General features: G+C 49.9%; 1 protein-coding gene across 2 annotated transcripts; it reads left to right on the plus strand.

Moving 5' to 3' along the window:
- FAM107A (family with sequence similarity 107 member A) lies at positions 1-27647 on the plus strand. 2 transcript variants are annotated; one of them, XM_066557928.1, is made up of 5 exons: positions 1-313; positions 11088-11151; positions 20616-20790; positions 23818-23974; positions 24368-27647. In XM_066557928.1, exons 1-5 carry the CDS (start codon positions 290-292, stop codon positions 24473-24475), a joined length of 528 nt encoding a protein of 175 aa, XP_066414025.1. In that variant the 5' UTR covers positions 1-289; the 3' UTR covers positions 24476-27647. The 2 variants fall into 2 exon arrangements, with proteins under 2 accessions (XP_066414025.1, XP_066414026.1); XM_066557929.1 differs by lacking the exons at positions 1-313; positions 11088-11151 and adding an exon at positions 11982-12464.
- The last annotated feature ends 147 nt before the right edge of the window (positions 27648-27794 follow it).

Consider the following 27794-nt stretch of genomic DNA (forward strand, 5'->3'; position numbering starts at 1 on the left):
AGAAACCGGGCATCCACAGCATGAAAGCTGCCTTTGTGCCCGGGCAGAGCCTGGGTGCGAGCCAGCCGTTAGGTGCATGAAGAAAATGAGTTCTCCACGTGCTGGAAGAAGGGAGGAAAAGCGAGCTTTCCCACCCGAGCCCGCCACAGCCGGGCTGGATTTCACGCCGGTGTCCCCGCAGCAGCCGCGGAGGGCCCGGGAGCCGCAGGGCCGCCGGTGTCCCCGGCAGTGACGGGGCCGTGACCGCGGGGAGCCGCCGGTGCCGCAGCCGGGCAGGAGCCATCGCACCATGGGGGCCTCGCACGGCAAAAAGGTAAAAAGGGACCGGGGCGGTTCTGCTCGGGCTGCGGCGCTGGGATGGGATGGGATGGGATAGAGAAGGCACCCTCGGCTCACGTGGGGCTCCATTCGCCCCGTGCGCGCCCGTGGCAGCCCAGGATTAAGGGACGGACCCGCTCCCACTCGTCAGGGCCGGATTAAGTAATTCCATCTAATGGGCTCAGCCTCGGGGCCTGCCGGGGCTTTCGGGACAACCAGGAGGGGATCAGAGCATGGCAACCGTGGCTTTAGGGCAGACAAAGTTTGGTTCTCTCGGGAGAAGTGTTAGATTTGTTCTGAATGCCTCCAGCAGCCTCTGGGATGCCTCCTGCAGATGCAGGGCAGAGCAAGCCCTGAGTGTTTCTTGGCCTGGGAAGAATTGGTGCCAGCTCCCTCCCAGGACAGGGAGAGGCTGGGCCGGGTCCCACAGCACCAACCGTGTATCCCTGTCCTCCAAATCCCCTGAGGAGAGAGGTCAAACAGCTCCAAACTGAAACAGTTTTATGGAGTCAGAGCTCTGCAGAGTGGCTGGAGATGGTTGTGCTGAGGATGTTGCATGTCATTTTGCTTCCATGGCTGATAACATCAGTGCCTAGAGATGCATCATCCCCACTCAGTTGCAGTGCCCTGTCTGGAATAAAACTTCCATAGCTCATCTTTTTTAGCCCAGCTTTAAGAGAAACATATTTGTGCACCACACTAGGTAAAACTTCCACTGGAATGTGGCTTTCAGAGGTATGGGCACTAAGTGCCTTTCCGAATTTTGCCAACTTCCTGGACTTTCTTCCAAAACCAAAGCTAGACACCCTTGCAGGGCAAGCATGTGAAAAAGCCACCCACTAGCCAGTGTGACCAACACCCAGAAGGAAAATCAGAGCTGAAGTGGGACTAGTAAACATTTCTCTATTTTTCTGGGCTTCTGACAAGTGCCAGGTGCAGGAGGTGCTGCTCCTGGCCAGCCCCTGGCTGCTCCAGCTCCCATCCCAGGTACCAAGGCCAGGCTGGCTCCAGCCCACACAGGAGCCCTGGCTGTTCCCGTGGCTCAGGACCACAACACACCCAGGAGGAGCCATGCTCTGCCCACAGCTAATCCCCAGCCCCTGCTCACGTGGCCCTGACCTTCAGGCCCCAGCACATTTGCAGAGGCATTACTGGAAGCAGGGAAATAAGCTGGTTAGGTCAGGCTTGGCTCAGTGCCACCCAGCTAAGCCCCGCTGCATACAAAGCAGCCCCTGCCAGCCTCCTGACCACCAGACCAGACTGCTTTTGGACAGCTTTCCCCACTGTTCCCTCTCTCTGAAACACCAGGATCTCACCAAGCCCAGCACTGAATGGCCTGGCTTTGAAACGCTGCTGGGAGCTCGGGCTCTGCAGCTTCCTGGCAGCTCCTAAAAGCTGAGGCAGTTTTACTTTCATGGGTACCAAAAGGTCAGAGATGTCTCTCCCATTTCAGCCTCCCAAATGTTGCCTGGCTTGACAAAAGCCTGTGCCACTGCCCAGCTGGCACCAAGCAGGGATGTCTGACTGGCAGCTCCTGCTCCTCTACCCTTGGGCTGATGCTGATGGGAGATGAAAACAAGACAACTCTTTCTGCTGCCTTTCCAGGGTGGGTGTGAACAGCAGGATCCAGCTCTCCTGAAGAGCAGGATGGGTCCAGGTGCCAGGAAACCTCCCCTTCCCCCAGCCCTTGCAGAACCAGGGCTCAGGGACCTGAGGCACATCTCAGGGCACAGGGACCTGCCAGGGCTGAGCCCATCTGTCAGCAACAGCCCAGAAGGACTCACAAGGAGCACAGAGCAGGGCTCAGCCCCCCTGACCAGCACAGCCTGCATTAGCAGTCTCAGCTGCACCTCTTTTAGGCTTAGTCCAGAGCAGCACTCCAAGGGGATTACAGTAGTGGATTGTGGAGTGCAAGGCAATCCCCAGCTCCACAACAAAGGGACCGGAAAGGCTGCCAGCATGAATCCAGGGACATTTTTACTTTAAAAGGCTGCATCTTGTCCCAAAAACCCTATTCTCATATCACCAGTGTTATGTGGGCCCAAGCCAACAGCAGGGCTCCAGCAAGACACAGATTTTTGCTGGGGTGCCCTTCTCTTGAAGGGAAGGCAAGGACTTTGCCACAGGCTGGTTCGTGCGTGCTGCAGAGCTGGTGCTGATTGTCTGATGAGCTGGTGATGGTTCCCTGCTGATTCCTCTGCTCTGCAGGGCTTCAGCCCCACTGGTGTGGCTGACATCCCTCTAACCTCAGCAAACATCTTTCAAATAATCTGCTAGCACAGCCTCACCAGCAGCAGATCCCCAGGGTGCCAGGGCAGATGCTCCAGACCCTCTGGCAGTGGAGGAGGTTGTTCCCAGGCACCTGCACCTCTCCACTTCTTTTCTCCATGTTTTCTCAAGGCAGAGTTTGCATAGTGGCTGTTTCCCCAGGGAAAGTTCTCTGTCCCCAAATTCCCAAGAGTGTCAGTTTACACTAATGTCAGATGAGCCTGGATTAGCCCTGCTGCTGAGCAGGGAGCTTTGCTCTGTGGCTGGTTTAGAACAACAAGAGGCAGCACGCCAGTGCCAGGGAGAGAGGCTCTGCTTGTTCAGGCAAACCACAGTACCTGGCTGCCCATGCTGAAAACAGGGCTTTGAGAACACCCTTTAAAAGTCCTCCATCTGAGCAGGACAGGACAAGCACTTCTGGGAGCTGCTGGTGGGATTTCCCCACAAGCACAACTTGCCCCACTAGTGAGGGGCAGTCTGGCCAGAAAAGTGTTTTAGCCTGTGCCACAGAAGGACAAAGAGGCCTGAAACAGCCAGCACCTTGTGACACCTCAAGAAGTCCCATGGTCCAGCAGCCCCTCTCAGCTGGGAGGAAATATTTCACCTCTACTCCATCACGCTGCACAGAGCAGCAGGCACAGTGGGATTTTCCTGGCTCTCCCTAGCAAGTATTTCAGAAAGCTGGTAGCCAGTGTCCCTGCCAGCTCTTTGAAAGTGTCCCTGTGCCTGGCAGCACAAGATCCCTCTGAGAGGCCCTGCCTGCTCTGACACTGCAGCCCTGGCCATCCCCCCCTCAGCCAGGGCTGCTCCCCATCAGCAAGAGGGGCTGCAGGTGCCAAGGCCCCTGAGCAGAGCAAATCCCACTGACAGCCACAGAATGCCAAAGGCTGTTTGGTGGCACTGGCCCCAGGAGCAACCCAAACCCCAGATGGCAACCAGGAACCACAATGTGTCAGTGTCCTTGAGCATTGTGCTTCCTGGGGAGAAGGGTTTGCATGTGCTGCCTGCAACAAGCCTTGCTATGGGGGCAGGGATGAGAGCCACAGAGGCACAGCAGGGCAGTCCCACAGTGCCTCAGGAGTGGGGACATTAGTGATAAAAAGCCCATTTCTGGGCAAAAATAACACACACCCAGAAAATAATGGTTCTGCATCATGAGACAGTGAACATCTCTTAAGTTCTCTCACCTGTCTGACACAGCACAGTCCAGATGGGAGAGCTGGGCCAGGGCTAGGCCCAAAACCTCCACAGAAGCCCTCTAAAGTGACTTTATCCTGCCTCTTGCCTTCCTCTTCTTCAACTCTTTAAGGTCCCACAGGTAGTGACACATGGGCACTCTAAGTAGAGACACTGCTCTGGGCTTTTGTACCTTTTACAGTGAATAACATGCTGTAGCATCCCAGCTCTCAGAAGCCAAACTCATTACTCATCCAGTGGGGCTGCTCTAGCTCCTAGAATGAGATCACAGCTTGATTTACTTCTCCATCCCAAGCATGCAGACAGCACCAGTAAACCAGCTCCAACACCTAACATCACCCACTCCCTGCCTCCAAACAGGCTGCCATTCTGGTCCTGAGAGAGCTCAAATGGGCTCAGTGAGACAGGGAGCTCACTTGGACACAGCTAGCCCAGGCAGAAACTCTGCCTTCATGCATGACAAGCAGCACAAGGGTTTGATCCATGGGTAGGGTGCTGGGCAGGACACAGAGGAGTGTGCTGCCAGCCCTCCAGGGCAAGGGCAGAGTTATCCTGCACTGGCTAATGCTGCCTGCAGCACTGGAGCTGCAAGGGAGTCATGGAGAGGGCTCAGACTGAAGGGAGGTGCACGATGTGCTCATGTGGAGACCAAGAACAGCAATGCATGGGAAATGCTGCAGCTGCTGGCTCTGGGATGGCTCAGCAGTCCTCAAATAAAAATGGATTAAAGTAATTAAAGGCTTCACTGGTTCAGTCTGCTCCTGGGGGGGCTTAAGTGGCATCTGCTGCTTCCTCCTGAACCCTGCATTAACACGGATGCTTCATGTCTTCCTTTGCTGCCCCCTCCATTTGCAGCCCATGGTGGCATTTTCAGCCTGGCAGGTGGCATCTCATCCCAGACAGCAGCCAAACTTCCTCCCTTTTGGCCCCTTCCTCTGGGCTCTCCTCCACACAGGACCCAGCTGGCACTGTAGGGATCAGACCCCACTCTCCTCTGACCATTTGCTACCAGCACTGCCTGGGGCTGCTGGGGCATTTCTGTCCTTGCTTTTCACAAATTCCATTTTTCCAAGGTAAGAACCAATTCAAGCGACCCTGGGCAGGTAAAGAGCCCAACAAGGGGTGTCATAAGAGCACATTTCTGATGGCAGCCCTATCCTTGGCCCCTAACATATGGTCCCTAGCTGTGAAATGGTGTGATGATGCCAGTGCAGCCTGGCAGCCCTAGGACAGCATGACACTATGCCAGAAATAAACACTCTTCCTATTAATCATGTGGCATAAGTCTCACTTTTTGCAAAACAACATTCTTCAAGGCATTTTAGAGTGTCTTAAAGGTCTCTGTGCAGCATGACAACAATTCACTCCAAAGCTGTTGGAGCCCTTTTGTGCCAGTGACTGATGTTCTTCCTGTGCAATCAGCAGCATCCCCAGAAATAGTGGAGCAGTCCTTCATATCAGCAGTGGTATCACATCTCCAGCACAGGGCAAGAGTAAGCTCCTGAGACACATCAAAAATGGTTTATCCATTGCAGCAATAACTTTTAACTGCTGCTGACAACACTGAGGTGGGCAATACAGGAATTTCCAGCAGTGAACAGGGCTACAATTTGGCTTTGCCCTGGAATGCAGAGGTGGGGTGTGCTCTGCACTTTGCAAGGGACCAGATTAAAAAGCACTGAACTGAAGTAAGGGTGTCCTTAGGGAGCAAGGCAGAACAGCTGGTCCATCGGTGTGGGCTCTGCCCTGCTTTGTGCCAAGAGCCTCTTCGTGCCCTTCTCAGTGGGATGTGAGGCTTCACAGTTAGCTCCAGTGCTGACAAATGAGCCTTGTGCAGAGGCTGCTGTGGGGCTGAGCCCTGCCACTGATTGCTCTCATTAATCTGCAGGAAATTTTCTGCTGAGTTCTGGTGTGTCACATTCCACCTCCCCAGCCTGGGAGCAGCCAGGGAGCAGGGTTAGCTCAGCCATGGTGGGAAGTTCCACCAGGCTCCCTGCCCCAGGGCTGGCAGCTCCAGCAAGTCTCTATCCCTATGCTGCTGCCTCCCTGCTTTAGTTGGTTTTTTTTCCCTTTTTTGTTGACAGTCAGTGAGATGGGACTCGATTTGCCAGCTTTCACACCACAGGAGGGCTGTGCTTGCCTTCTGGGGCCACAGGGATTTGGGAGGGGGAATGACATTGGTGAAAAAGACAGGCAGGGGTCAGCACAGCACTCATTTGTGTCAAATTGTGTGTTCTTTATGAATAAAATAACACCAAGCACTATTTGAAGCATTTACAATTTTCTACTCCACTAGGCAGCAAAGTGGCCACCTGGCTGGTGCTCCCAGTCACTGGCACAGGAGCTGAGGAGTGTCAGCCTGACCCCAGAGGCAGACCGAGAGCCTGATCCCCTTCTGTAAGCCTAAATTTACAAATTCCTGTGGTCAAAATATCCTTGAGGCTGCTGGCTGCTGTCGTGAGAGTGGCCACATGCATCTGCCCTCAGCTCACTTCAACCCAAGAACTACAAGGCTGCAGACTTGTAGAGGTCAAAAGACCAGTAATGAAATCTTATACCAATAACTTGATATTTCTTAGAGTCCTTTGCAATATGATAGTGAAGTCAGCTATGGCTGTGGCCAGGGACCAGGAGTAACACAAGCCCAGCTTGGTTTGAAAAGCCAGCTCCCTCTGGGCAGGTGTGCATGGAGGGCTGGACACGGGCACAGGACGGGTGGGCTGGGCTGAGGCATGGACTGGATGCTGTGGTGGCTCCCAGACCCCTTCCCATGACAAGGGCAGTGCTGTGGCAGCAGATTTTATAGCTGCTGGCTCAGGAATGCTGGGATGTGCCTGGACACCGACTCCTGGGAGCCTGCGCCTCCCTATTGCAAAACCTGCCAATGCAGCAGTGTCCCACAATGAGCTGGGAGCACAGGAATGTGCACAGTCAAGCTCCCTGCCAAGGAGTAACCCTCCCAAACCCGGCACTGCTCTGCCTCTGCAAGAGACAGGAACCTGCAGTTTCTCACAACAATCCTGAGAGCAGCTTCATCCTGACCACCACCAGGAAGGCAGAACCAGTCTGCCAGCTCCAGAGGGAGCAGGGTGTCACACTGCCTTTCCTAGCCCTCAAGAAATTTTGGAAATTCAAACTGCAGCGCTTCCTTTGGCCAATGCCTTCAGGGAATTAGCAGCAGTGTGAGGCATTGGGCTGTGCTGCTGATTTTCTCTGTGTTCCTCCTTACTAAAAACACAGTGTCATCCCAGCAAACATGAGCCCCAGCTTGCTGAATCAAATCAGCCTCAGCACCTCACATGGCAGGACTTTGCAGCAAAACAATCGAGCTGACAGATTTTTGTGCTCTGACATCACAGATGGGAAGAAGTCTTACTAATCCTCCAAAGATCCTTCCAGTGGATGACTTCATTGATGTCCCTGGATGAGTCCCAGCTGCTGCAAATGAGCAGAGATAGACCAAAATTCAGCAATAACACAGGAGATTTGGGCAAGATCAGCTCAGATGGTATCTCAGAGTCCAGGGGCATATACAAGATGTTTTCATACAGAGCACTGAAAACAGCAAAAGGTATTTGGGGCTTATCAAAAGTAATGGTAGAAAACAGTTTAGTTAACCTCTAACTCATATGTTTTGTGGCTTCATCACACAGAGAAATGCTGGTTTCGATCTCCCAGCCATCAATGAACCTTGTTCTGGGTCATGACAACTCCTTTAAAAGTCTCTGGGTTTAGCAATAAGACTCTTTTAATCAATGGATGTGGTCATTCATTGCACACTGATGTCAGGAGCTGTCACAGCACCTTAGGGACAAAGTACCTTTCTCTGAGTCCATCTACTCCTGAATAGGCTGAGCAACATCTAACCCTGTTAATGGTGCCTCTCTCCCAAACCAGACCTGTGGGAAGTCACATCAGCTTGAGTGACATTTTGCCCACTTTTATACTTCTTTATCACCCTGATCAGATTGCAACAATTTCTTACCTAATTCATTAGCTCAGACTTTGGCTACAGTGCAATACAAATGCTCTGATACTGCCTCTTAATGGCACCTGCATTGATCTGAACCTGCCTGAAGCCATTCTCATCACCCTCTCCATGGCTGGCACTCTGACCGTGCTGATGGCTCTTTTCCCTGCTTTGTCAGAGCACAGAGTCCAAAATTACTGTCAGCTGTGCTACAAGTAAACACCACAGCAGCACCCACACATGGGACAAATAACACTGATTAATGGTTTATTCAAATTGGCTGGCTTTAAGCTCCAGTAGGAGCATTGCAGTCCCCTAGTGGGGAGCAAGAAGGAGGACTGGGGTTAGAGCTGGTGGCTCAAAGCAGCCCTTGCCTGTGATACTGCCTCCAGATATTTGCTGCAGGAGCTCTTTGCTGTGCATCTGAGTCAAGGCCAGGAACAGTCCTGCCAGGACACAGAGGTGCCCAGGATGTTTGGGAGTAACACAGAACAGTGCATGTAAAGCATGGAACTATTTACTATTTATACCTTGTGTTGCTTTCTGAGATTTAACCCACTTAATCACCAGGCTAATTCCAGCTGAAACAGTGGCTGTCCTCACTGACATGGTCAGAGGAGGATGGGGATCCCAGTCAGGAGGAGCTGGCCTGCAGGTCCCTTCAGCAATGTCCCCAGGACTGTCCTGCAGAGGGGCACAGTGTTACTGTCTGATACTAGATTTTATTACTGCTTCTCACTCCTGGCAAGACACAGTCACACTGCACACAGAAGTGGTTTTCACAAGGAAATAGAAGGGTTTGGGAAATAGCATGCATTTTCTGCCCATTTACTGCAACACAAGCTCCCCATCTGAGCCCTCAGTGTGACAAATTAAAGCCTCTGACTGTAACACCTGTCCCTCAGCTGGCTGGGGACTCAGTGCCATACCCTGCTTTGTCCCATAGGGAGCAGGCAAAGTCTCCATCACCTGGGCAATCATTAACTGCCCTGGTGAGCTGGGGAGGTGCAAGGAGATGTCCTGCTTTGCAAATACACTAATGGCTCAAGTGGAGATAAGCAGGAGTGTGTTACCAACCAACCTGTGCCAAGAGGTGACAGGGTACCAGGGACCCAGCATGGTCTGACCAGCCTACACATCCCCTGCCTTTGGCTTTGCACCACCAAGGTCACCACCACAGTGCAACCAGCATGACTTCTGAGGCTGTACTGGGATTGCACAGAGTTTGTGCTGGGAGCTGGTGCCCCAGGGTGGGAGGGAAGGCTGGGCTGCACAGGCAGTCCCTAGCACCACCAGCAGCACCTCAGTCCAAATCAAGCATTAACTCAGCAGAGCAAATGTTTAACCAGCCTCCAGGGTCTCCCTGCAGCAGGAGGTGAAACACTGTCTGCCTCTGAGTCCAGCCCTGGGTGACTTGAGCAGAACAAAGTTTTGCCTGCAGATTGGGAGCCTGACCTGACTGGCAGTGATGCTGCCATCCCAATCCCTGCTGAGAGTGGAGATTTCATAAAGATCCAGGCAGAGCTTTTGCTCTGTCTCCCACAGCTGCAGCCAGGCTCCTCAGCAGGCACTCACTGTCACTGTCACTGCACTCATATCAGTGGGCAGCACTGCACATCCAGGCAGGGCCAGGGTTGGTGTTGAGAACTGGCTTGACACACCTGGGGTTTTTTAATACACAGGAGACATGTCCACACAAGAAAGTTCCTGGTGCCACAGCAATTGGCTAAAGAGATGACAACCAGCAGCCAACATCACTAACACAAAACTGAGCAGCTAAAAGTCCATCTAATGAACAGCCCTGGTAACAAGAACCTGGCTGTGGGCTCCTCCAGAACCATTTTCCTGTTCCCAGTACTCATTAATAACCATACAGCCACCCACCAGTGACACTCCAGGTGCAGCATTATTTCCTCTTTACGTGCACATTGAATGAGAAAACCATGTCATTCCCCCAGCATCTCAAGTCCCAAGGGATGAGCCCTCTGTGCCAGAGAGTTGTACCAGAGCTGTTCCAGAGCTGTTCCAGAGACATGCCAGAACTGCCTGGGTGTGCCAGCTGCTGACTCAGGGACACCCTGGGCTCACTCCTCTGGGGTGATACCCCCAAAGAAGATCCCCCTGCAAACCCCTGCAGCATTCCCAGCCACACAGGGCCACCCCATACACAGGAGATGGGTGATGCTGGAATGAGCTCCCCATGTCACCTTCTCCTAGGACATGGAGCCACTTCCTAAGACACACAGGGCAGCTGGTGAGTGATGCAACTCCTTGTCTGCAGAAGCCACTCCAGATAAATCTCAGCCAGCAATCAACCACCCCCACAAAATAACCTTCAGGGAGCTACAGGGGCAGCACAAAGGCTTTTTGTTAATCTCAAAGGCACAGGAGCACAGGGGGAGATTGCTTACTAATTTAGATAGCAAAGAGAACTGTTCTGCAGGGAGCTCCCAGAAAAAGAGCTTTGCCATGAAAAGTCCCTTGGCTCAGGAGAGCACCCCACAAACCCACTTCCTCCTCCTTTCACAGGAGAGCAGCCCAGATGTGCAAGCTGGTTAGGCACCAAGGTGCATCAGAAATATATCCAGAAAATTTAGCTGGCCTTTTTCTGATTTTACTCAGTTAAAAGCAGATGTTGATGGATCACAGCTCTTTTCCACTCCCACATCCACCAGCCATAATCACACTTCCATGGGAGCTCAAAACAGGTTTAGATCAATGCTCTTTTCCCCCTTTGACACATCTCCAGTGAACTCACAGACCTGAAACTTGTTCAAAGGTGACCCAAGGGGAAGAGCACAGATGTGTATCCATTTCCTTTTCCATTCAAATTGAGCCAAATGGTATTTCTGGAGTGTGCAATGAGCAGTCAGGCCATGGGATAATGCATGATGTGAGGGGAGTCTGTTGGGCCATGAAGATCTTGTGGGGCACAGATGGGCTGTGAGATCACAGCTGGAACAGAAAAACTGCACAAGCTCCCCACTTAAAGGCTTCTCCTTTGCCACAGCCTTGGTTTAGGTGCAAAAGCTGTGTGGGGTCTTCCAAACCTTGCCTGTGAGTAATCCACAGCTGGACAGGTCAGACTGACTGCACTCACAAGCACACAGACACACCACACACACTGGAGTAAGGACCAGCCTGCCTCTCCTCTCCTGCATCTGAGGCCCCATGTCAATTAAACTGAACAGCTCCTGGTCAGGAGGTTAAAAATAATAATGATTTTTTTAGTCTCTGGTAGCAAAGGACTGGCAACTTCTCCTATGTTTCATTTCCTGTGATAGAGCAATGCCTGTACAGTCTTTTCTCATTTCTCTCTTGTCTTTTCTTCCAGAAAGAATATTCCCTTCAGTCCAAGGGCCCAAGTGGAAGCAAGAAGCCAGGGAATGGCAGTTCAGGTGAGTGCCAGCAGCCCATGCTGACCCTCAAAGAGCTTTGGAGGCAAACTGGGAGGGGCTGGGGCTTAGGTCACCCCTGGTGCTGCTGAGCCCTTGGCTGGGATGGGGGAAAATGTTGGGATGTGGAGAGGTGCAAACTGTGGAAAGGTGCAAGTGAAAGAGCACCCCTCTGTCAGTGAGAACCTGGCTTCTCTCTCCAGTCCTTCACAGGGCCAGGAGTGTCAGGCCAGGACATGGCCTGGACAATGCAGCCTCGGGTGCCACAGAGTGTGAAGGTGACTGGGCACCCCAGTGGTGTCCCCAGCCTTCCCTATCCCCTTCTTCTGTGTGGAAATGGTTTTGCTTCATCCCTGACCCTCCTGGGCCTGGGACACTAAAACCCACTGAAGAGCCAAAAGGAGTCGCTGGAGTGGTTTAACCCTTTCTTCTCCCCCACCTTTGCAGCCTTTGGTTTCTCAGGCTGTGTCAGTTCAGGGACAGCCAACGTGACACCTTCCAGCCACAGTGATGATGGGGACAAGAAGCCCAGCTCAGGCAGGGGCTGCACCCAGCAGCAGCAGACCTGGGGCAGCAATGCTGTGGCACCACACGAGCTCTGATGCCACCAGGACCCCCGTGGCCCCGTGTAGGGGCTGCTTGTCCCTCTCTCAGCCCTTTCCCCCGGGCCGTGCAGCGCTTGGTGGATGGCAGGGTGTTGCAACATGCCAGGGAATAATCACGATAGCTGGAGCGGTTGCCCTGGTGCCGGCTTGGCTGTTGCAGTGGTTGCTAAAGAGAGTGGGCGTGCGGCTTCCTCTGGGGCGATCTGATTTCTCCAGGAGCGTGGTTAAGGCACGCTGAGGAGAAACCGTCCTCGGTGGAGCAGGGACACGAGCAGGGACACGACCTCTCCTCCAGCAGTAGCGGCTGTGCCGAGCAGCAGCTCGGTGCCCGGGCACGCACAGAGCTCTTTGCTCTGGGGAGGAGAAGGATCAGCGCCTTCACCTGTGCTGGGAAAGCACCTTCGGGCAGCCAAGAGCCAAGGGGAGAAGTTTTCAGGGCGGCACCGAGGAGCGAGCAAGGCCAGCGGCTGCTGCCAGCCGAGCTCGGGAGATCCCGGTGGGTGGCAGGAGCAGCAGGGAGGGACCAGCTGCCACCTCCACGTCACCTTGTGTCCCTGCTGCCACCGCACGGGCCCGGCAGGAGCCTTGGAGCGGCCAAAGGCACACGGGTGACTGCCGGGGCAGGCAGCAGCAGCAGCAGCCGCCTCATGTCGTGGGGAACAGGGCAGCACCTGCCCCCCGGGCTCCCCCGGGCCTCGCTGCGGAAATCAGGTAAGGGCCGGGCCCCGGGGATCCCCGCTTCCCCTGTGCTCCCTTCTGCGGGACGGGCTGCTTCATCCCCTGGGATTGTGTACACAGGTGACTTGGGAGCCTGTTTTCATTTTATTTGAGATATCATGCTACTTTAATACTTCTGGAGCTGGTTGAGAAGCTGCCCTTCTGCTTCTGCCTTTCCATATCTCGCAAGAAGCTCCCTTAGAATGCCCACCTTGCAATTCAAACCTTCCTGGAGAGGCACCGGGCTGGATAGGGGACTAACGCAATCCCTACAAATCAACATGGGAGGATATTTTCTGTGTTTAACGAAATACCTTTGAACTAACTTTAAGCATTCATTACTGATTGATGTGCATCTCTGTCATTGGCGGGCAAATGTGCAGAGCAAATATTTGGTGAGATATTAAAACTAAGTTTATGATTGTCAAGAGGGACTGCTAAGCATCTGCCACTGTCAAACAAAACTAAACCAGTGCTCCACATGCTGCTTGTAGAAGGCATGGGACGTCTTGGTGATTGCTAACAGACTAGGATCCCAGCCTTGCTATCTTTGCTTATCACAGTCCAAGGTAATTAAAGGAAATTATTAACCAGCACACCCAGTCCTGCCTGCCAGCAGAGAGGCACTTGCTGCTGCCTGACGATACAAGCATTTCCAACTGGTAACTTCTACATGCCAGAATGCTGGGCAAGCCTCAGACCTGGTGGGATTTCTCTCTTTTAAACCCATGTGCATGAATGCAAGGTTCAGCAGATGCCCATGGTGACATCAAGAGTCCTTTACCTTTGGGGTGATGGCCGGTGACAATGTGTGAGCAATCTGTGCTCCCTTAGGCAGGTGCAGAGCTGGTGCAAATGGGGACCCAGCCCGGGGGCTGCGGTGCTGGCACGGGGCTCAGCAAGGACAAGCAGGACTCGGGACAAACTGGGGAGACTGGGCACGAACTGGGGAGCCTGGCTACACCAGTGGAGAACACTGGCTGTACTGGAGGGTAGCAGTGGCTGCACAGGTGAGCAGCCCCATCCCCAGCACGTACTCAGCAGAGACACATAGGTAGGAACAGTGGTGACACGTGGCAGCAGTTCTGGGAGTTGCAGAGATGTGTCCCCAAGCCCTGTTTTACATTTCCATTGGGGTTTTCTCTGCTTTCCTGACCTTGTGACCCCGTGGGGTTTATTTCTGACCATCAAGGCTGAGTGGAGGCAAGGGGACCTGGGGTGTGAGCGCCTGCTGCCCCGAGGCAGCCACTTGATAGCTGGGAACTGCTTCCCACAGCAGCCACATCGAGTTACACTCACCCTATTGCATTATAAATACCAGAATTAGCCCTGCTTAATTATTTAAAACTATAGATTAAAAGCAGACAAAGGCTCTTTGACTCCTTCCCAGAGCACACCTATCATTTATCAGAGGCACGGTCGCCTGGTGACAAGCTCAGGGGAGCGTGCCAGCTCCACTGGTATGAGGTGCTCTGGCACAGCTGGAGCCAGAGGAGAGGAAAATCACAGTGAGTGTGGGAGCTGCTGCCATCTCACCCAGGGAGGGTAATGTTTAACATCTGCCAATCTTTGGGCTCACATTATTACTATTATCATCATTATTATTATCACTATTAACATCATTATTAACATTATCATCCTCCATCTCCAGGGCAGTAAGCCACAGCAGTCATTAGGCTGATGTGAATTACAGGTATTTTGTTCCAGGTTGTTGTAACAGCAGCACACGGATCCCTGGGGTGATAAAGGCACATTCTGTGGGCTCAGCTATGGAGACTCACCCACCAGAGGGTGTCCAAGCACTGTGAGCCTCCCCATCAAGCTGCCCCCACATCCAGGTGCCTCCCCCTGCCCTGAACCCACCGACCATGCAAAAGGAGCTTCCTCAAGCAAGTGCCCAGCTTTGTGGCCAAACCTCCTGTCCCCCTGGCAGATGATCCTCTGCAATGCAGGTGCACACCTGAAAGCTGCTGTCATCAGACAAAGCTTTGGGGCTTTCAGAAACTGACATAGAATTCTTTCCCATTTTGCCAACCCCAGCTATTCTGTATTTCTAAAATACAGTTAATTAACACTAGAAAAATAATGCAAATTAGCAAGTGCCATCAATTGAAGAATCCAAAACCAATGACAAACTTTCAGCTTCATTCTTTGTAGGACTTAACATATAGCATGACCTTTTCTGCCATTACTCTCTCACAAGAAAAGCTGTAGAGCCAAACTCAAGCTGCACTTCAGACACTGGAAATGCATTGACAGAAAGTTCACACTCTAAAATGAAAAAAAAAGTTAAGTTCTGGTTAACAGAGCAGCATGCAAGAGTTAAAAAGTAACAGAAGCTGGTTTAAAGATCCCACACACCTCCACCTGCACATGCAAACTCTTGTGGGGAGTGGGGACAGGCCCTGCTCCTCTCAGCCTTCCCAAGAGGGGTGAGGGACAGTACTCTCACCCTGAGGAAAGGAGAGTTTCCCAGGGACTGGATGCTGTTGGGGGCTGAGGCTCAGAAAAGGGATGGTTTCCCCCCATAATTGCAGTTAAAAAGTGTCAGGAACCCGCATTACCCCCCAGGCTCAGGTTCCTTGTGTAAATAGCTTTAAACTGGCTCTGCTGGCCCACACTGCTGTGTTGGTTTTGCAGCTGCCTGGCTTGCAGGGTGTGTATGACCAGCTGCTGTCAGCAGCCCTTCATTAATCTCTTGGTTCTTTAAAAAAGACTCATTCATTAATAAATCCTGGGCATCCAGAAAACCAGAGGTTCTTGCCTGTAACCACAGTTGTAAGTGATCATTTCTGCTCAGGAAGTGGTCTCTTGGATCAGTGGTTTTACAAACCCAGATCCAGGGCTCTGACCCTGGATATCCTGAGATTTTTGCCCAGCCTAATCCCTTCTACCAAGTGACAGGGTCTCACAAAGTTACAGACAGCAATGTCCTCTGAGTGCAGATCCCATTCCCAGAGTAATGCCTTCTGACTGTTTTTACATGGGTGGCATTACACAAAGGCCCATTATCTGCCCAGAAATGGATGCCAATCCAATATTTTTAACAAAAGCAATTTGGTCATCATCTGGCCCTATTGAGAAAACTCTTCTGAGATGCTCTAGTTCAGTTCTCAAATGACACAGACAGCAGAAATAAAACACTGTGAACCACATTTGCTTTCTAGATTTCAGCTGAAGTTGAACACTGACCTGTGCTGCAGAAGGCAGCACTGACAGCTTTGCAGTTTAAGGATGCAGGTGGAATGGTAAAGGGCTGAGGGATGTGCAGGGGGAAAACAAGATGTCACAGGGGGCAGGATGTCAGGAGACCTTGGCAAAACACACATCAGGCATTTCACATAGAAACCTGCAAAAATCAGCTGCAGGTTGTCCTGTACAGGTGCAAGTTGACAAGTGCTGGGCAGGACCCCAGATCTCCACTCTGCAGCTTTCTAAATCCAACAGCTATGGATTAACTCAATTTCCAACCTGTTTCGTTTTTCCCTTGTAAAGAACAGCTGTAGCCATGCAGGCAACCTAAGCAGAGCTGCATCCCTCAGGTTACCTGCCCTTTCCAGGACTGTTAATCCCTTTAACATTCCTGGGGATTATTTCCATCCCACAGGAAGGTGGCCCAGGCTGCCAGCAGCAGTGCACAGCCCTGACACAGAGGGGCTCACATGGCAATCCACCACCAGGAGACAAATTGCTTAATCCTAAATAAATGCTCTGTGAAGGGCATCTCCTCCTTGTGAGGGAAAACCAAAAAGCAGCAGCAGCCAAAGGAAGCATAGCCCAGCTTCAGCTGTGGCCAAACCCTCATGTCCAATGCCTGTCCTTGGGCATGAGCCAGTCCTGTCCCTCCTCCTCTTCCTCCTCTTCTCCAGGAGCAAGCTAAAACCTTTCTCCTTGTTCTGGGGGGCTGCACTAAAGCCATTCAGCACCTCAAGCAGCACACCCTGTTTGACACTCCTAGTAGAGCATATTTGATATAAATTTGTAGCATTTATGCTTTCCAAAGCATTTAGTGCTGCACCAAAGCTGCCTGATATCCTGTTTCCCAAAAAGATTGCGGCTGAACATAATCAGAAGTGGAAACAATTTGTCCCAGGATAGCAAAGTGATGATTTTATTGCAACTCTCCCAGGTACTGGGGGATTTATAATTATTTCCAGGTGGTCTGAGCAGGAATTTGGGCTTTGCTTTAGGTCAGAAGAGAAGATATTAAAATGTCACTTTTCTCCTCCAGTCAGTCCCACACCCTGGGGCAGGAGGGTATCTGGTCTCTGGGACACCTCAAAGATGCTGAAAATTCCCTGTGTGGTCTCCTAGAAAACTAATAGAGACTGGAGGCTCATTTCACACTATGGTTGAGAGAGGAGATAACTCCATGTGTGATGGCCAAGTACCTGCCAGAGGCCCTGGCATCCTCATCCTGGCAGTCTTGCTTTTTACTAAAGAAAAGCAGCTGGAAACACACATTCCCTAGAAAGCTTTGAGCTTCTAGAAATGAGGAAAGGGAAAAATACCTAAAAGCAAGCAAAGACCTGAGTTGTTGAAGCAAACAGAATTACTTTTTATAAGCAACAGTCCAAAGCAGACCCATTTAAAAGGTCACATTGTCTTCCTCAGTGCAGCAGGGGGTATTAACATCCACGTGTGGTTTGGGTTTTTTTTGTATCTTGCAAAGAACAAAATAAAAATGTCCAACACTTTTTGCTGATTTATGATGCTGGCCAGGGAGGTGCCAGGGCAGAGCCTTGTTCATTGATCTGCAGCTGAATCATGCAAAAACAGACATCCTGCTGTAAATCCACTGCAGAGACCTGGCTTGATTTACACCTCCAGCACCATAAATAATGACAAAAAGCAGCCTGATAGCACTCTGTCTCTGTTACATGGACATGCATTACCTCAGGTCTCAGAGATGATAGATCTACTCCCTGACAAACATTTTGCACTGGCTCCTATTTGCCAACCTGCAGGAGAAAGGATGCCCCATCCTTACCCTCAGCATAACCCCAAGCTGTGCTCCAGACACGCCAGTATTTTTATATTCTCATTTTTCTTTTTCTGCTCAGTGTAAATGAAGACATTCCTTGAATTGTTCAGGCTGAGGGCTTCTGAAGGTTTAAATTCTTGTAGAGAGGTTCAATGCTCCTTCCAGTCCCAGTCAGGGCTTTGACTTTGTCCCCAGGGCAGCAGTACAGACACCCACGGGAAGCCAAACCCTCGAGGTGGGTTTCTGCACACCCCTAGGTACATCTAGCACCATGAAAACCAAGCACAGAGGTACCTGCTGTGTCCTGGCCCCTGTAGTTTATTGAGGCAAATTGCATTCCTCATGAGGACTTTCACATGCTGGTTTAACAGAACTAGCCCAGAAAAGCTTCCAGTCCATTTCAGTTCCTCCCACTCCTTCCTTCCCAGCTTTTCTCTTAATTTGTACTAGTTTAAGGGAAAAGTTTCCTATCTGCCTTCAGGAACAGGTTGATAAATTGCTGTTTCTTTGCAAGCCTCAGTCATGCAATGTTAGATTGCTGCAGTCTGGAAATAACCACATTAGCCCATCCAAAACCTCCAGGCTCACCATGGTGCTCCCTCAAAATGCTGCATAAGACAGAAGGGGGCCCTTTCCTGATGATCCTGAGTGTCTGGGGAAACACCACAAGCCCAGACTGAAGGACTGGATGACACCATTCCATGTGTGTGCATTGCTGGGTGCTGGACCTGGGTGGATGTGGGAAAAGCAGATCTGCCCAAGCAAATCTCCCAGGATCTGGGTCTGGGGGTAGGGAAGAAGAGACTCCCAGTCCTGAGTTGAAAAAGGAAAACCATACATCATGGAGGCAGGGGAAAACAGTATTTAATAAATAGCAGTGCTGCACCAGTGCCCCAAGAGCTTAGCAACAGGACCCAAGAGCTAATTGGTCCAGAGAAAAACACCAAAGTCACTTGAGTTTCAGCCATTTACACACTCAGGTTGGTCCTTCAGGCTTGGTTGGCTGCATAATCCTTCCACGCTCACTACTCACAGCATTGTCCCGTAGCAGAGCACATCAAGTGGATTTGAGATAGACAAATCCAAGAGGGACATGTCCCAGCCCTTCCCTGACAGGCATCAGGATTTGGTACCAACACACAAGCAGCTGTGGGCATCTGTGTCACTCGAGGCAGCTCTGGACTACACAGCAACAGCAGGAAAGGGCAGTGGAATGACAAGGTGACATTGAGCCTGGTCTATTAGCACAGCTTCCAAAAACTGTGTTTCCATTATAAACACCTGGCATTTATTGAAGTTACTCCATGGAGAGACCTTTTTGTTTGAAAAATGAAGACATAGCTTTGCCATTTGAAACAGGAGGTTAACCACTTCATTCATGCCAAAAGAAACCTTTGTTTTTGTACCTTCCTTCCTTGTCTTTTCTCTGCCTCTACTGTGGAGAAACAAAAACAAAAAAAAACAAAAAAAACAAAAAAAAAAAAAAAAAAAAAAGAGCGAGAGAAATACAAGAAAAAAATGAAGCCATTTTACCCCAGTGAAAATCTGATATGTTTTCTCATTGTTCCAAACCTGGCTTTCATCTAACAAAAATTAGCCATGAAATTGCACTGCCTTAACCCTTGGCTGTTCTTCAGTCTCTGCATCTCTCTGGAAGGCAAAGCTGAGCTCCCAGTTTCAGCCTGGGGAGTCCAGCCCTGCAAGGGTTTGAGTCAGCCTGGCACTTGCCACCAAACATCAAACCACACCACCTTCCCTTCTGCCAGCAGTGATGTGTGATCCTAGAGAAAATAATGTGATACAAAAAATCACTGGTTGCAGCTTCCAAGCACCCTTTAAATATTCACCGAACTATTCACCCCAATTACACTCCTGTAATGGGCTCTGATTTGTTTGCCTTTGTTCCCAAAGCAGTAGGGCACTGGCCACATTAACATTCAATGAGAAGTTGTTTGATATTGAATCTTTTCTTCAGCAGTATTATTCCTTAGACAATTTTGTTTGATTGCAATCCACTTCACATTTTTAAGTGCTTACTGACTGTGAAAGAATGACCTAGCCTACTTTCTCTTGGCTTTTTTTATTGATTTCTCTTTTAAAAATGTTTTGTTCCTTTTATACATGAGATTGAAATAAAAGAAAGAGGCAACATTACTGAACAAGTGTTTTTCTTCCAGCTTTATCAACCCATATAACTTCACAGTGGGCCTCAAAAAATACTGTAATAATGAGACACTTAAAGACATGAAGCTGCCTACACCCTTTTCCTGGGACATTTTTTGGTTCTTACTGGTAAACTTCCAAATTGTTCAAGTGAATAGTCAGGAATAAATTGCTCTTTCTGAGCACCTGATTAGACCATACACTGAGTAATTGGAGGCAGACCTACTGTGCTCCTCATTTAAAGACACAGCCCACCACATGCAGTTTGTCTTATAACTTGTGCTTTGCACTCACTCTGTATAGGAGTTTTTTGTAAAGAGAAAATGTAAAGGAATTGGAAAACACCAGCAGTGAGCATGCCCTGTGATTTGCCTGAAATCCAAGCTGCCATTCCTTCCAAAACAGTGGGCTCTTGTTCTTACATCCAGAACATACAAATTATTGCAGCATGATCACAGACTGCATGGGCGAAGGATGCTTTTCTTGGCACTGGACTCAATCCTGATGAATAGGTCAGCAGGATATCAGTAAAATCTTTCCTTGAAAAGAGGTTTCAGATACAGCAGGACTTCCTCATGCCAGTGTTTCAGAAGCCCCTTAAATCCCACAGCATCCCCTTGTGCTATGGGACCAACAGCCTCATGCAGAACGCCCAAAGCAGCAGCCCAACACAGTCTACACCCATGGCTGCTTCCAGTTTTACTTAGATCTATCTTGCATTAATTAATCCTTGGCACTAAATTCTGCAGCCACTGAAGTGAGTGGCTGGCAAGTAATTTAAGTGATCTAATTAATATGTGTCTCATCAACAACTCGAAGGGTGTATTTTTTAAAACCTCTAAAAATCCCACAGCAGCACATGGAGGCACGTGCACTCTGACACTGACATGGTGTCAAGCAGCCAGGACAAGCAGCAGCTCCTCTCTTCTGTCTTTCCTGGGGTTCTCACACCAAGCAGGGTGAGACTTCTCATGCAAACACCTCATTTTTTCTTCCAGCATCGATGTACACGGAAATACAGCGGGAGCGACCAGATGGTGGGAATATCCTGACTCACCCAGACTACATAGATGGAAACCCAGACCTCATCAAACCTAAAAAGCTCCTAAATCCTGTAAAAGCCTCAAAGAGCCATCAAGAGCTGCACAGGGAGCTGCTGATGAACCACAAAAGGTAAGGGGAGGTTGCAGCCTGCCACTGGAGCAGCCCAAGAGGTGTTGAGCTGTCAGAGCTCAGGAGCTGAGGCTCAGGTGCCAGTGACAGACTGCAAGCTGGAACAGCAGGATAAATCTCCTCACTTGCAAACACAGCATCCTGTCCTCTTTGTAGGGCTGTATCCTTTCCTCTTTTCTCTGATGTGACCATTTCTTTTACAAAAATTAAGCAGAAGGAAAAGCCCCTCTCTGCCGTCCTGAAGCATTGGCTGGCATGTTTTAGAGTCACAAGCACTGGAAGATGCAGGGCATACCTACAGCCCCTTTTTGGTGTCCCTTGGAGGTTTTCTGGTTTTTCTGTCTCCATCACTGATCTGCCAAGTCCCCAGCAATGTACAACATTCCTGTGCACTTGAAGGTCAGTCCAAAGGCAGGAAGAGGTGCAGGCTGGATGCAGCCATCGAAAGCTGAGGTAGCAGCAGGATGAGATCATCTGCACAAGGCTACTCAGCAACTCCCTAAATATCAAATGGGTAAAGACAGGCTAGAATTCATATTCCTGACTTCCTACCCCATCACCCAATTTAACTCTTTGGGGGTACAGATACAACCTCAGGAAAACCATTCCAATGATCAAGAACCTACAGCTACATCATTCCATTGTGGCAACTGTCTGAACATCAGTGCAATAAAATCATATTTGGCTCAAAGGCTTTTAAGCACAGCAAAAAATCTGCTGGCTTTTTATTGACATTTTCTGAACATTCTGAAACACCTTGACACAATAGCTCTTTGGCTGCCTAATTAAAAGGAGCACAGCCTCTGTTCTAAAGGACTGCAGCCATCACAAGAACCAGACACGGATATTAATTCAGTGAACAATCAAGCCTGCCAGCAGGGTACATTAATCAATACTGGCACTGGCTGGGCTTGGGCTTGATTTGATTTTCCCAGAATCAGAAGAATTACAGGGACCTTTCTCAGATGTCACTATACCAGCCAGATATTTTTTAAAGTCTCTGGCTTAAGAGTGACCATCTCCTCCCTAGTGATACTGCCCAGTTTAAAGGGTCACCTACCAGCACTGTCTTTGACCTCACAGAACATTATTCCAGTCTAACCATCATGGAACAAAGGAACAAGGAACCCCTGCAATGGAAGCAGCAGAGAGGAATGGCAGTGAAGGAGGTGCAGACCCTGCAGCACCAGATCACAGTGGCAAACACAAAGTACATCACCTCTTTGTGTTCCAGTTCTGTGCCTGCCACAGTGTCACAGCCACATGTGGCACCTGTACTGGCAGGAGGCAGCTCCAGCACAGGCATCCTGCACCACCTACTCATGTGGCCCCTCTCAAGCATCAGTTTAAACCTGGCTCTGACCTCCCAAGTATTTTGCAGCAAATATGTGAAACAAACCTTACTGCAAAAAGTAATCCACTGTTGCTGGTTTCTTGTTACTCTCAAATCTACCAGTTTTGCTTCCTGCTAAATTTTACCATTGAGGGAGAGAGGGGAGAAGGGGAGAGGGAATTATGACCTGCTCCTGTTCTGCTTTGGTTGGTTTTTCCCCCTCAAGCAGCAGGGAGAAGCAACTGAAATCAGCAGCTTGTGTAACAAAATCCTTATCTTATTCAACACCTCTGGGCACTAACACAGGCTGATTAAATCAAAGAATAGTAACAAATCTACAGGCAACATTGCAAGCTGTGTCTCCAGCAAGCCAAAGTAGGTTTTCCTTCTCTCAAGCCTTGGGAAAAGCAATTTTGCAGCATCCAAATTGTTCCTGTGGCTGCCTTCACTGATGTTTCTGTGAACCTTGTCCTGTCATTAAGCAAGAAAAAGAAATTACAATAGGAAGTATCATTAAAAGTGGTACTGGAAGGTGCAAGCACTGAGCCCCAGCCATGCTGTGACAGTGAAGAGGTTTGCTGCACCTGGAGAGGGCGGTTCCTCTCTCCTGCCTGCCAGTTCAGCTTCTCATGATGTGAGGTACCACCTCAGCACCTGCTGTCCTGCCAAGAAATCCACAGCCCACAGGGTGTGTGTGATACCTCTACTTTCAAACAGCCTTGGCCAAAACCAGCCAGCCTTCTGGTGCTGATGAGGAGCTTTACATGAACAGCACTCCCCAGCCCAGAGCAACCTGGGCAAGCCCTTAGCACAGGCATGGGGAGGTGCCCTCCTCTCTCAACACAGGCCTGCACCCACTGGAAAACCAAACAATACCCATAACTGCTTCAGGTACGGCAATATCCAAAGTGTGAGGTTTCTGAAATTTGTTCAGGCAACACCTTCTATCTCTTTGCCACACATTTATGCCCTGCCTGCATGGCCCTGCCGTGTCTTCTTTTCTATGATCCCACCCCTTGCAGAACAGGGGTTCACCTGAGATACACCAGGTGGCCAAAGGGGAGTCAGGCACTGTGCCATCAGCAAACCCTCCGGCTCCCAGGAGGAAAGGACACTTCATTTTGGCCTCTTGATCCAAAACGATCCATGTCAGCCCGGGGATCGCCGGCTCTCAGCTCCGAAGCAAAGCTTCGGATGAAGCAAAGCTTCAAATGGGATGCGCGAGGAGGAAGGAGCCGCCAGGACAATTACTGCAGCCCAATGACTACCCCTGCTGGTGGGAAAAAAATCGTCATTATTGCACATGTTCTCAGCGCCGCTGAATCTACACCTGGCACGCTAAAACCAGTAACAGCAGGAGCCTACGGAAGGTCCCTTTTCCACACCCGACACAGAAAGCTGTGGTACCCCAGCACAATGGGATCAGACGAACTTCCAGCACCAAACGGGCCATACACGAAGAGCAACATGTGCCCACCCCAAGCAGGCAGCCCAAGGCACCATCAAACACCCTCAAACCTTGTGGATGGAATTGTAGGTCAGGGCTGGTTCATGGATCTCCCATGGATCTCATGGAACACAGGTCTCCCGTGTTTCCACTTAGGACCAAGACAAGTTTTGGGGTGCCAGGCTGGCAGCGGTTACACCCCAGGTGTAGATGCTCTGGCTCTCATTTATCTGCTTTTTATCCACAGAGGTTTGGGCGTGGACAGCAAGCCGGAGCTGCAGCGAGTGCTCGAGCACCGCCGGCGAGACCTGCTCATCAAACAGAAGAAGGAAGAGGAAGAGGCAAAGAAATTGCAGTCTCCTTTTGAAAAAGAGCTATTAAAGAGGCACCAGAGGCTGGATCAGGTAGAGCTGAGCTCTCAGCCATCCTTGGCTTAACCTAACCACCTGACACAAGGCATAGGGGAGATGGGTGGCCTGAGGCCCAACCCAAGGTAGTGCACTGCTCCCCTCCATAAAATGGGAACCAAAGTACATCTTCCACTGCTGCCCCACACAGCTGCAGCACTCCCATCCTCACACTGGGATCTACCACTTCACCCAGGACCCCATTACACACCACTCACCCTGGGTCTCCTCTAGGTCCCACACAGTGTCCATGGGGTTTTTTTCCCAGTTCAAAGCACCCTAAACTGCATGGGGCAATAATAAGTGGACCCAGCATTAATGAAGCCTTGTATTTTAATGTAGCTGATGCCCTTTTGTCCTTTCATGTGCAAAAAGAATTCTTTCTTACAGCTGGAGAAGGAGCAGGAAAAGCAGGAAGACCATGCACCAGAATTCATAAAAGTCAAGGAAAACCTGAGAAGAACATCAACGGTGACAGGGGATGAGAAAGCAGCATAGCTTCTGCCAAAACCCAACGGGATCCTGCCAAGGCCAACACCTCCACTGAAATCTCTGTACATGGTGGACATTCCCAGCCACAACATTGGGGCTACTTGCAGTTATTAACACTTGCTCCAGTAGAAGGCACAGAAAAGGTTTTCCCAGACCGAGGGAATCACTGTGGGAAAAGTGCAGTATTCGCCAAAGTACTCACACAAGTGGATGCAGAGAGAATGGTGTTATTTTCCCCCCAGACTGTGGGTGCACACTAACCACCAGCTAACTCTTGGTTAACTCTAGAGACACAGTGAATATTTCAAACAGGGAAGTCCATGTAGGAACAGCTTGGGGGACTCCTGCTTCTTTGTGGAGGCAGGTTTGCCAGGCACAAGGGGACAAGAGGGCAGCTGCAGCTCTGGAGAGCCTCCTAGAAACCTGGTAACTAAAAGGGACAATGTGTGTATTACTGAGAACAGCCCAAGTGACCATAATGGCTTTCCCAAGGGTCACTGGCTTTGCACCAGTGTGCCAGTCAAGCTGTGTGTCTCAGCAGCACACCTGTACTATCAGAAATACCAACCTCTGTATGCCCTTACCAGAGCAGCACAGGCAGGTGCAGCTGTACTTCACAAGCACATTTAGACAGCATTTCAGCCATTTCAAAGTGGCTTTTTAGGCAGTTCCATGATCAGGCAGAAAACACATTGGGCTGTTCCATCAATTCCCCAGGTAGAAGGCAAATGCTCTGTGCAGAAAGCAAAGGCTGGGTGTTCCCAGCACAGGTGTCCATGGAAGTGTGCAGTGACCAGGCAGCAGATCCCTGTGAATGCAGCAGACAGACAAACAGCTTCTTGCCCCTGCACTTCTGAGCTTCATCCCCTCTCCCAGCAGCTGGACATGTGCTACCATAGGGACCCACCAGAAATGCCTGTGATGGAGAGGGGGTGATGTGGTCACGTCCCACGGGTGCCAGGCTGTCCTGTTAACCACCCTGCATGCAGCTGGTACCTGTGGGCACCAGGGGGTACAGGGCATGTAGGTCTTGATGCAAAACTACTTGTCAGTGCTTCACATCTCCTTTTCCAGAGGTCAGAGCTGCCTCACTGCAGTTGCCACTTTACAAAGCTTCTTCTTGCTGCTGGTATAGCCAAGCTGAGGTGGATGGTGCATCTGCACCATGTTTGGACAGAGCCTGTCATGCTTACAGGGCACCTCTGCCCTGGGATGTCCACATCTAGAGCTAGAAGTGTGTTTTCAGGAATATCTCAGCTTCTTGCTTCTCACACCAACCCTGATACAAAGCCTGAACATCAAAACTCACTGACTGCCCTTGGACACTGGCCCCTGAACAGCCTCAGCAGACCTCGTCAGCTGGGCAGGTAATACCTGGGTAATCAACATTTATTATCCACATCTTCAGTGGATCTGCATGTAACTTAAGGGAAACTGGGCATTTATACATATTTATTAAAAAGTTAGTAATCCATTCTCTAGTCTCCTGGTGCAGTGGGATGTCTCATTTCAGAGGGCTGTTGCTTGACCTGGCAGGTTGAGTAAAACATCTGAGCCACATCACATGTCAAGAGCAGTGATACAGGTATGGAGCTTCTGTGACAGACTGGCCTTAACTCAGCTTCAATCCTTGAGCATCCCATCTCATGGCACTGTCTCTGCTGTAGTTTTTAAGGCCCTTGTTTATGCTTAAACATCACCTAAACATGATTTTATTTCAGAAATCCAGTGCATATTGTCACTATGGGTCAAACAAAATTTGAAAGGATCTAGTAACAGCCTTTCCAACTGTGAAGCTTTTTATACAGGTTATGATTAAAACCATAATAAAGAAGCAGCATCCAGTATTTTTTCACAGGGAAAAAAAAAAAGCCAAATTTCTCCAAGGATAAAAAACTGTTGCTAAGGATGCTTGTAAATAGCTGTAAAGAGTTCTGCATGATACTCCATAGGTAACATCATTGTAAGTAACTAGCCAGAATTACTGTGCTGAGGTTTTGTGAGGAGTTATGGCACAAATTAAGTAACCTTGATCAAAGAGCTCCAAAAATTCAGCAAATTAATTTGTAATTTTGCCACGGATGGAAATGCACTCCAGGAGAGGCAATCTGTCGCTCCATATGCACCAGTGAAATCCATGGTATCAGCTCACCCTGGCTGGGACAGGGGCATTTATGCAAGTCCTTGGGTGGGAGCCATCCAGTAAGGTCAGCAGTGAAGAGGCAGAAAGGATTTTGCTGCTCTTCTTAAGTATTCAAATATGGAGGGGAAAAATAAATCAAAGTGTCTCCTTTTGTCCACCAAGCACAGAGAGGGGCTGCACACAACGCAGTCCATTGTGGCTGGGGGTGTCTGGGTCATTTCCAGCAGAGGTCCCAGAGGGTGAGGGAGGGCTGGGTCACACTGTCCTGACTCAGGCTGGGCTGGCAGAGTCACAAGAAATCCTTCCAGCAGTGGAGAGACAGCAGAAAGCTCCGACCCAGCTGCCCACTAAGACCCCACGGGCTGTGAGCTGGGACACAGCTGGGACAGCCAGCACAGGCAGTGACCTGGGGCACACAGCAGGCAGGGAGAGCTTCAGCCCTGAGCAGAGCTCCAGGCACTTGGGAAATGACCCTTTCACTGCTGAAGTACTGGCTTAAACATCACAACATTTTCCAGCACAGCTCTTCTGACCCCTCTGAACTGAAAACCCCCAGCTGGGCTCAGACACAGAGCCTGCACAGCTTTCACCTATGCTCTTGAGCTTCATGGAACAGCAGTGAGGAGATGGCACCCTAAAAAATCAGTGTAGGTATCACCAGGAAGATTTTGGGCTATCTTTGTGTCTCTATTTCTTTTGCATTAATTTTTTCCCTATGCCTCTAAAGCACATTCCTGAATAAAATTATGTATCCAGAAAGGTACAGATTATCAGAGTATTGATGGAAGACAATTTTTTGCACTGTGTATGTTGCTTATGTGGTATATAGTCCGTATTCTGTGTTGGTGTTTATAAATTCATATAAAACTATATGTCATGCACCTCTGCTGAATTAACTCACTGTTTAATATGGACACTTCTGAAGAAATAAACTAAATGATGATTGTATATTTTGCTCTTTTCCACAAGAAACTGAAAAAGCTCCGAGGATACAAACAGACAACAGCCAAATAAACTAAATGAACATAAAAAACAGTGAAGTCTGACACCAATTCTTTTATTAATGTTGTGTTAACTCACTCATCAATGAGCTCTTTGCATCATCTGCACCCAACACTGCATCCCCAGACATCTTCTCAATTTGATGAAAGTATAAGGGCACACAAATTGTGAATCAGGCTT

The sequence above is a fragment of the Molothrus aeneus genome, chromosome 12 (genome assembly GCF_037042795.1).
Source record: "Molothrus aeneus isolate 106 chromosome 12, BPBGC_Maene_1.0, whole genome shotgun sequence".
Taxonomy (NCBI): domain Eukaryota; kingdom Metazoa; phylum Chordata; class Aves; order Passeriformes; family Icteridae; genus Molothrus; species Molothrus aeneus.

What these genes read in the sequence shown, in the direction of transcription:
- FAM107A (XM_066557928.1), top strand. Translation starts at nt 290, where the DNA reads ATGGGGGCCTCGCACGGCAAAAAG. An exon ending in GCCAGGGAATGGCAGTTCAG is followed by an intron (nt 11,152 to 20,615) that starts GTGAGTGCCAGC and finishes TTTTTCTTCCAG; the next exon opens with CATCGATGTACACGGAAATA. An exon ending in CTGCTGATGAACCACAAAAG is followed by an intron (nt 20,791 to 23,817) that starts GTAAGGGGAGGT and finishes TTTTATCCACAG; the next exon opens with AGGTTTGGGCGTGGACAGCA.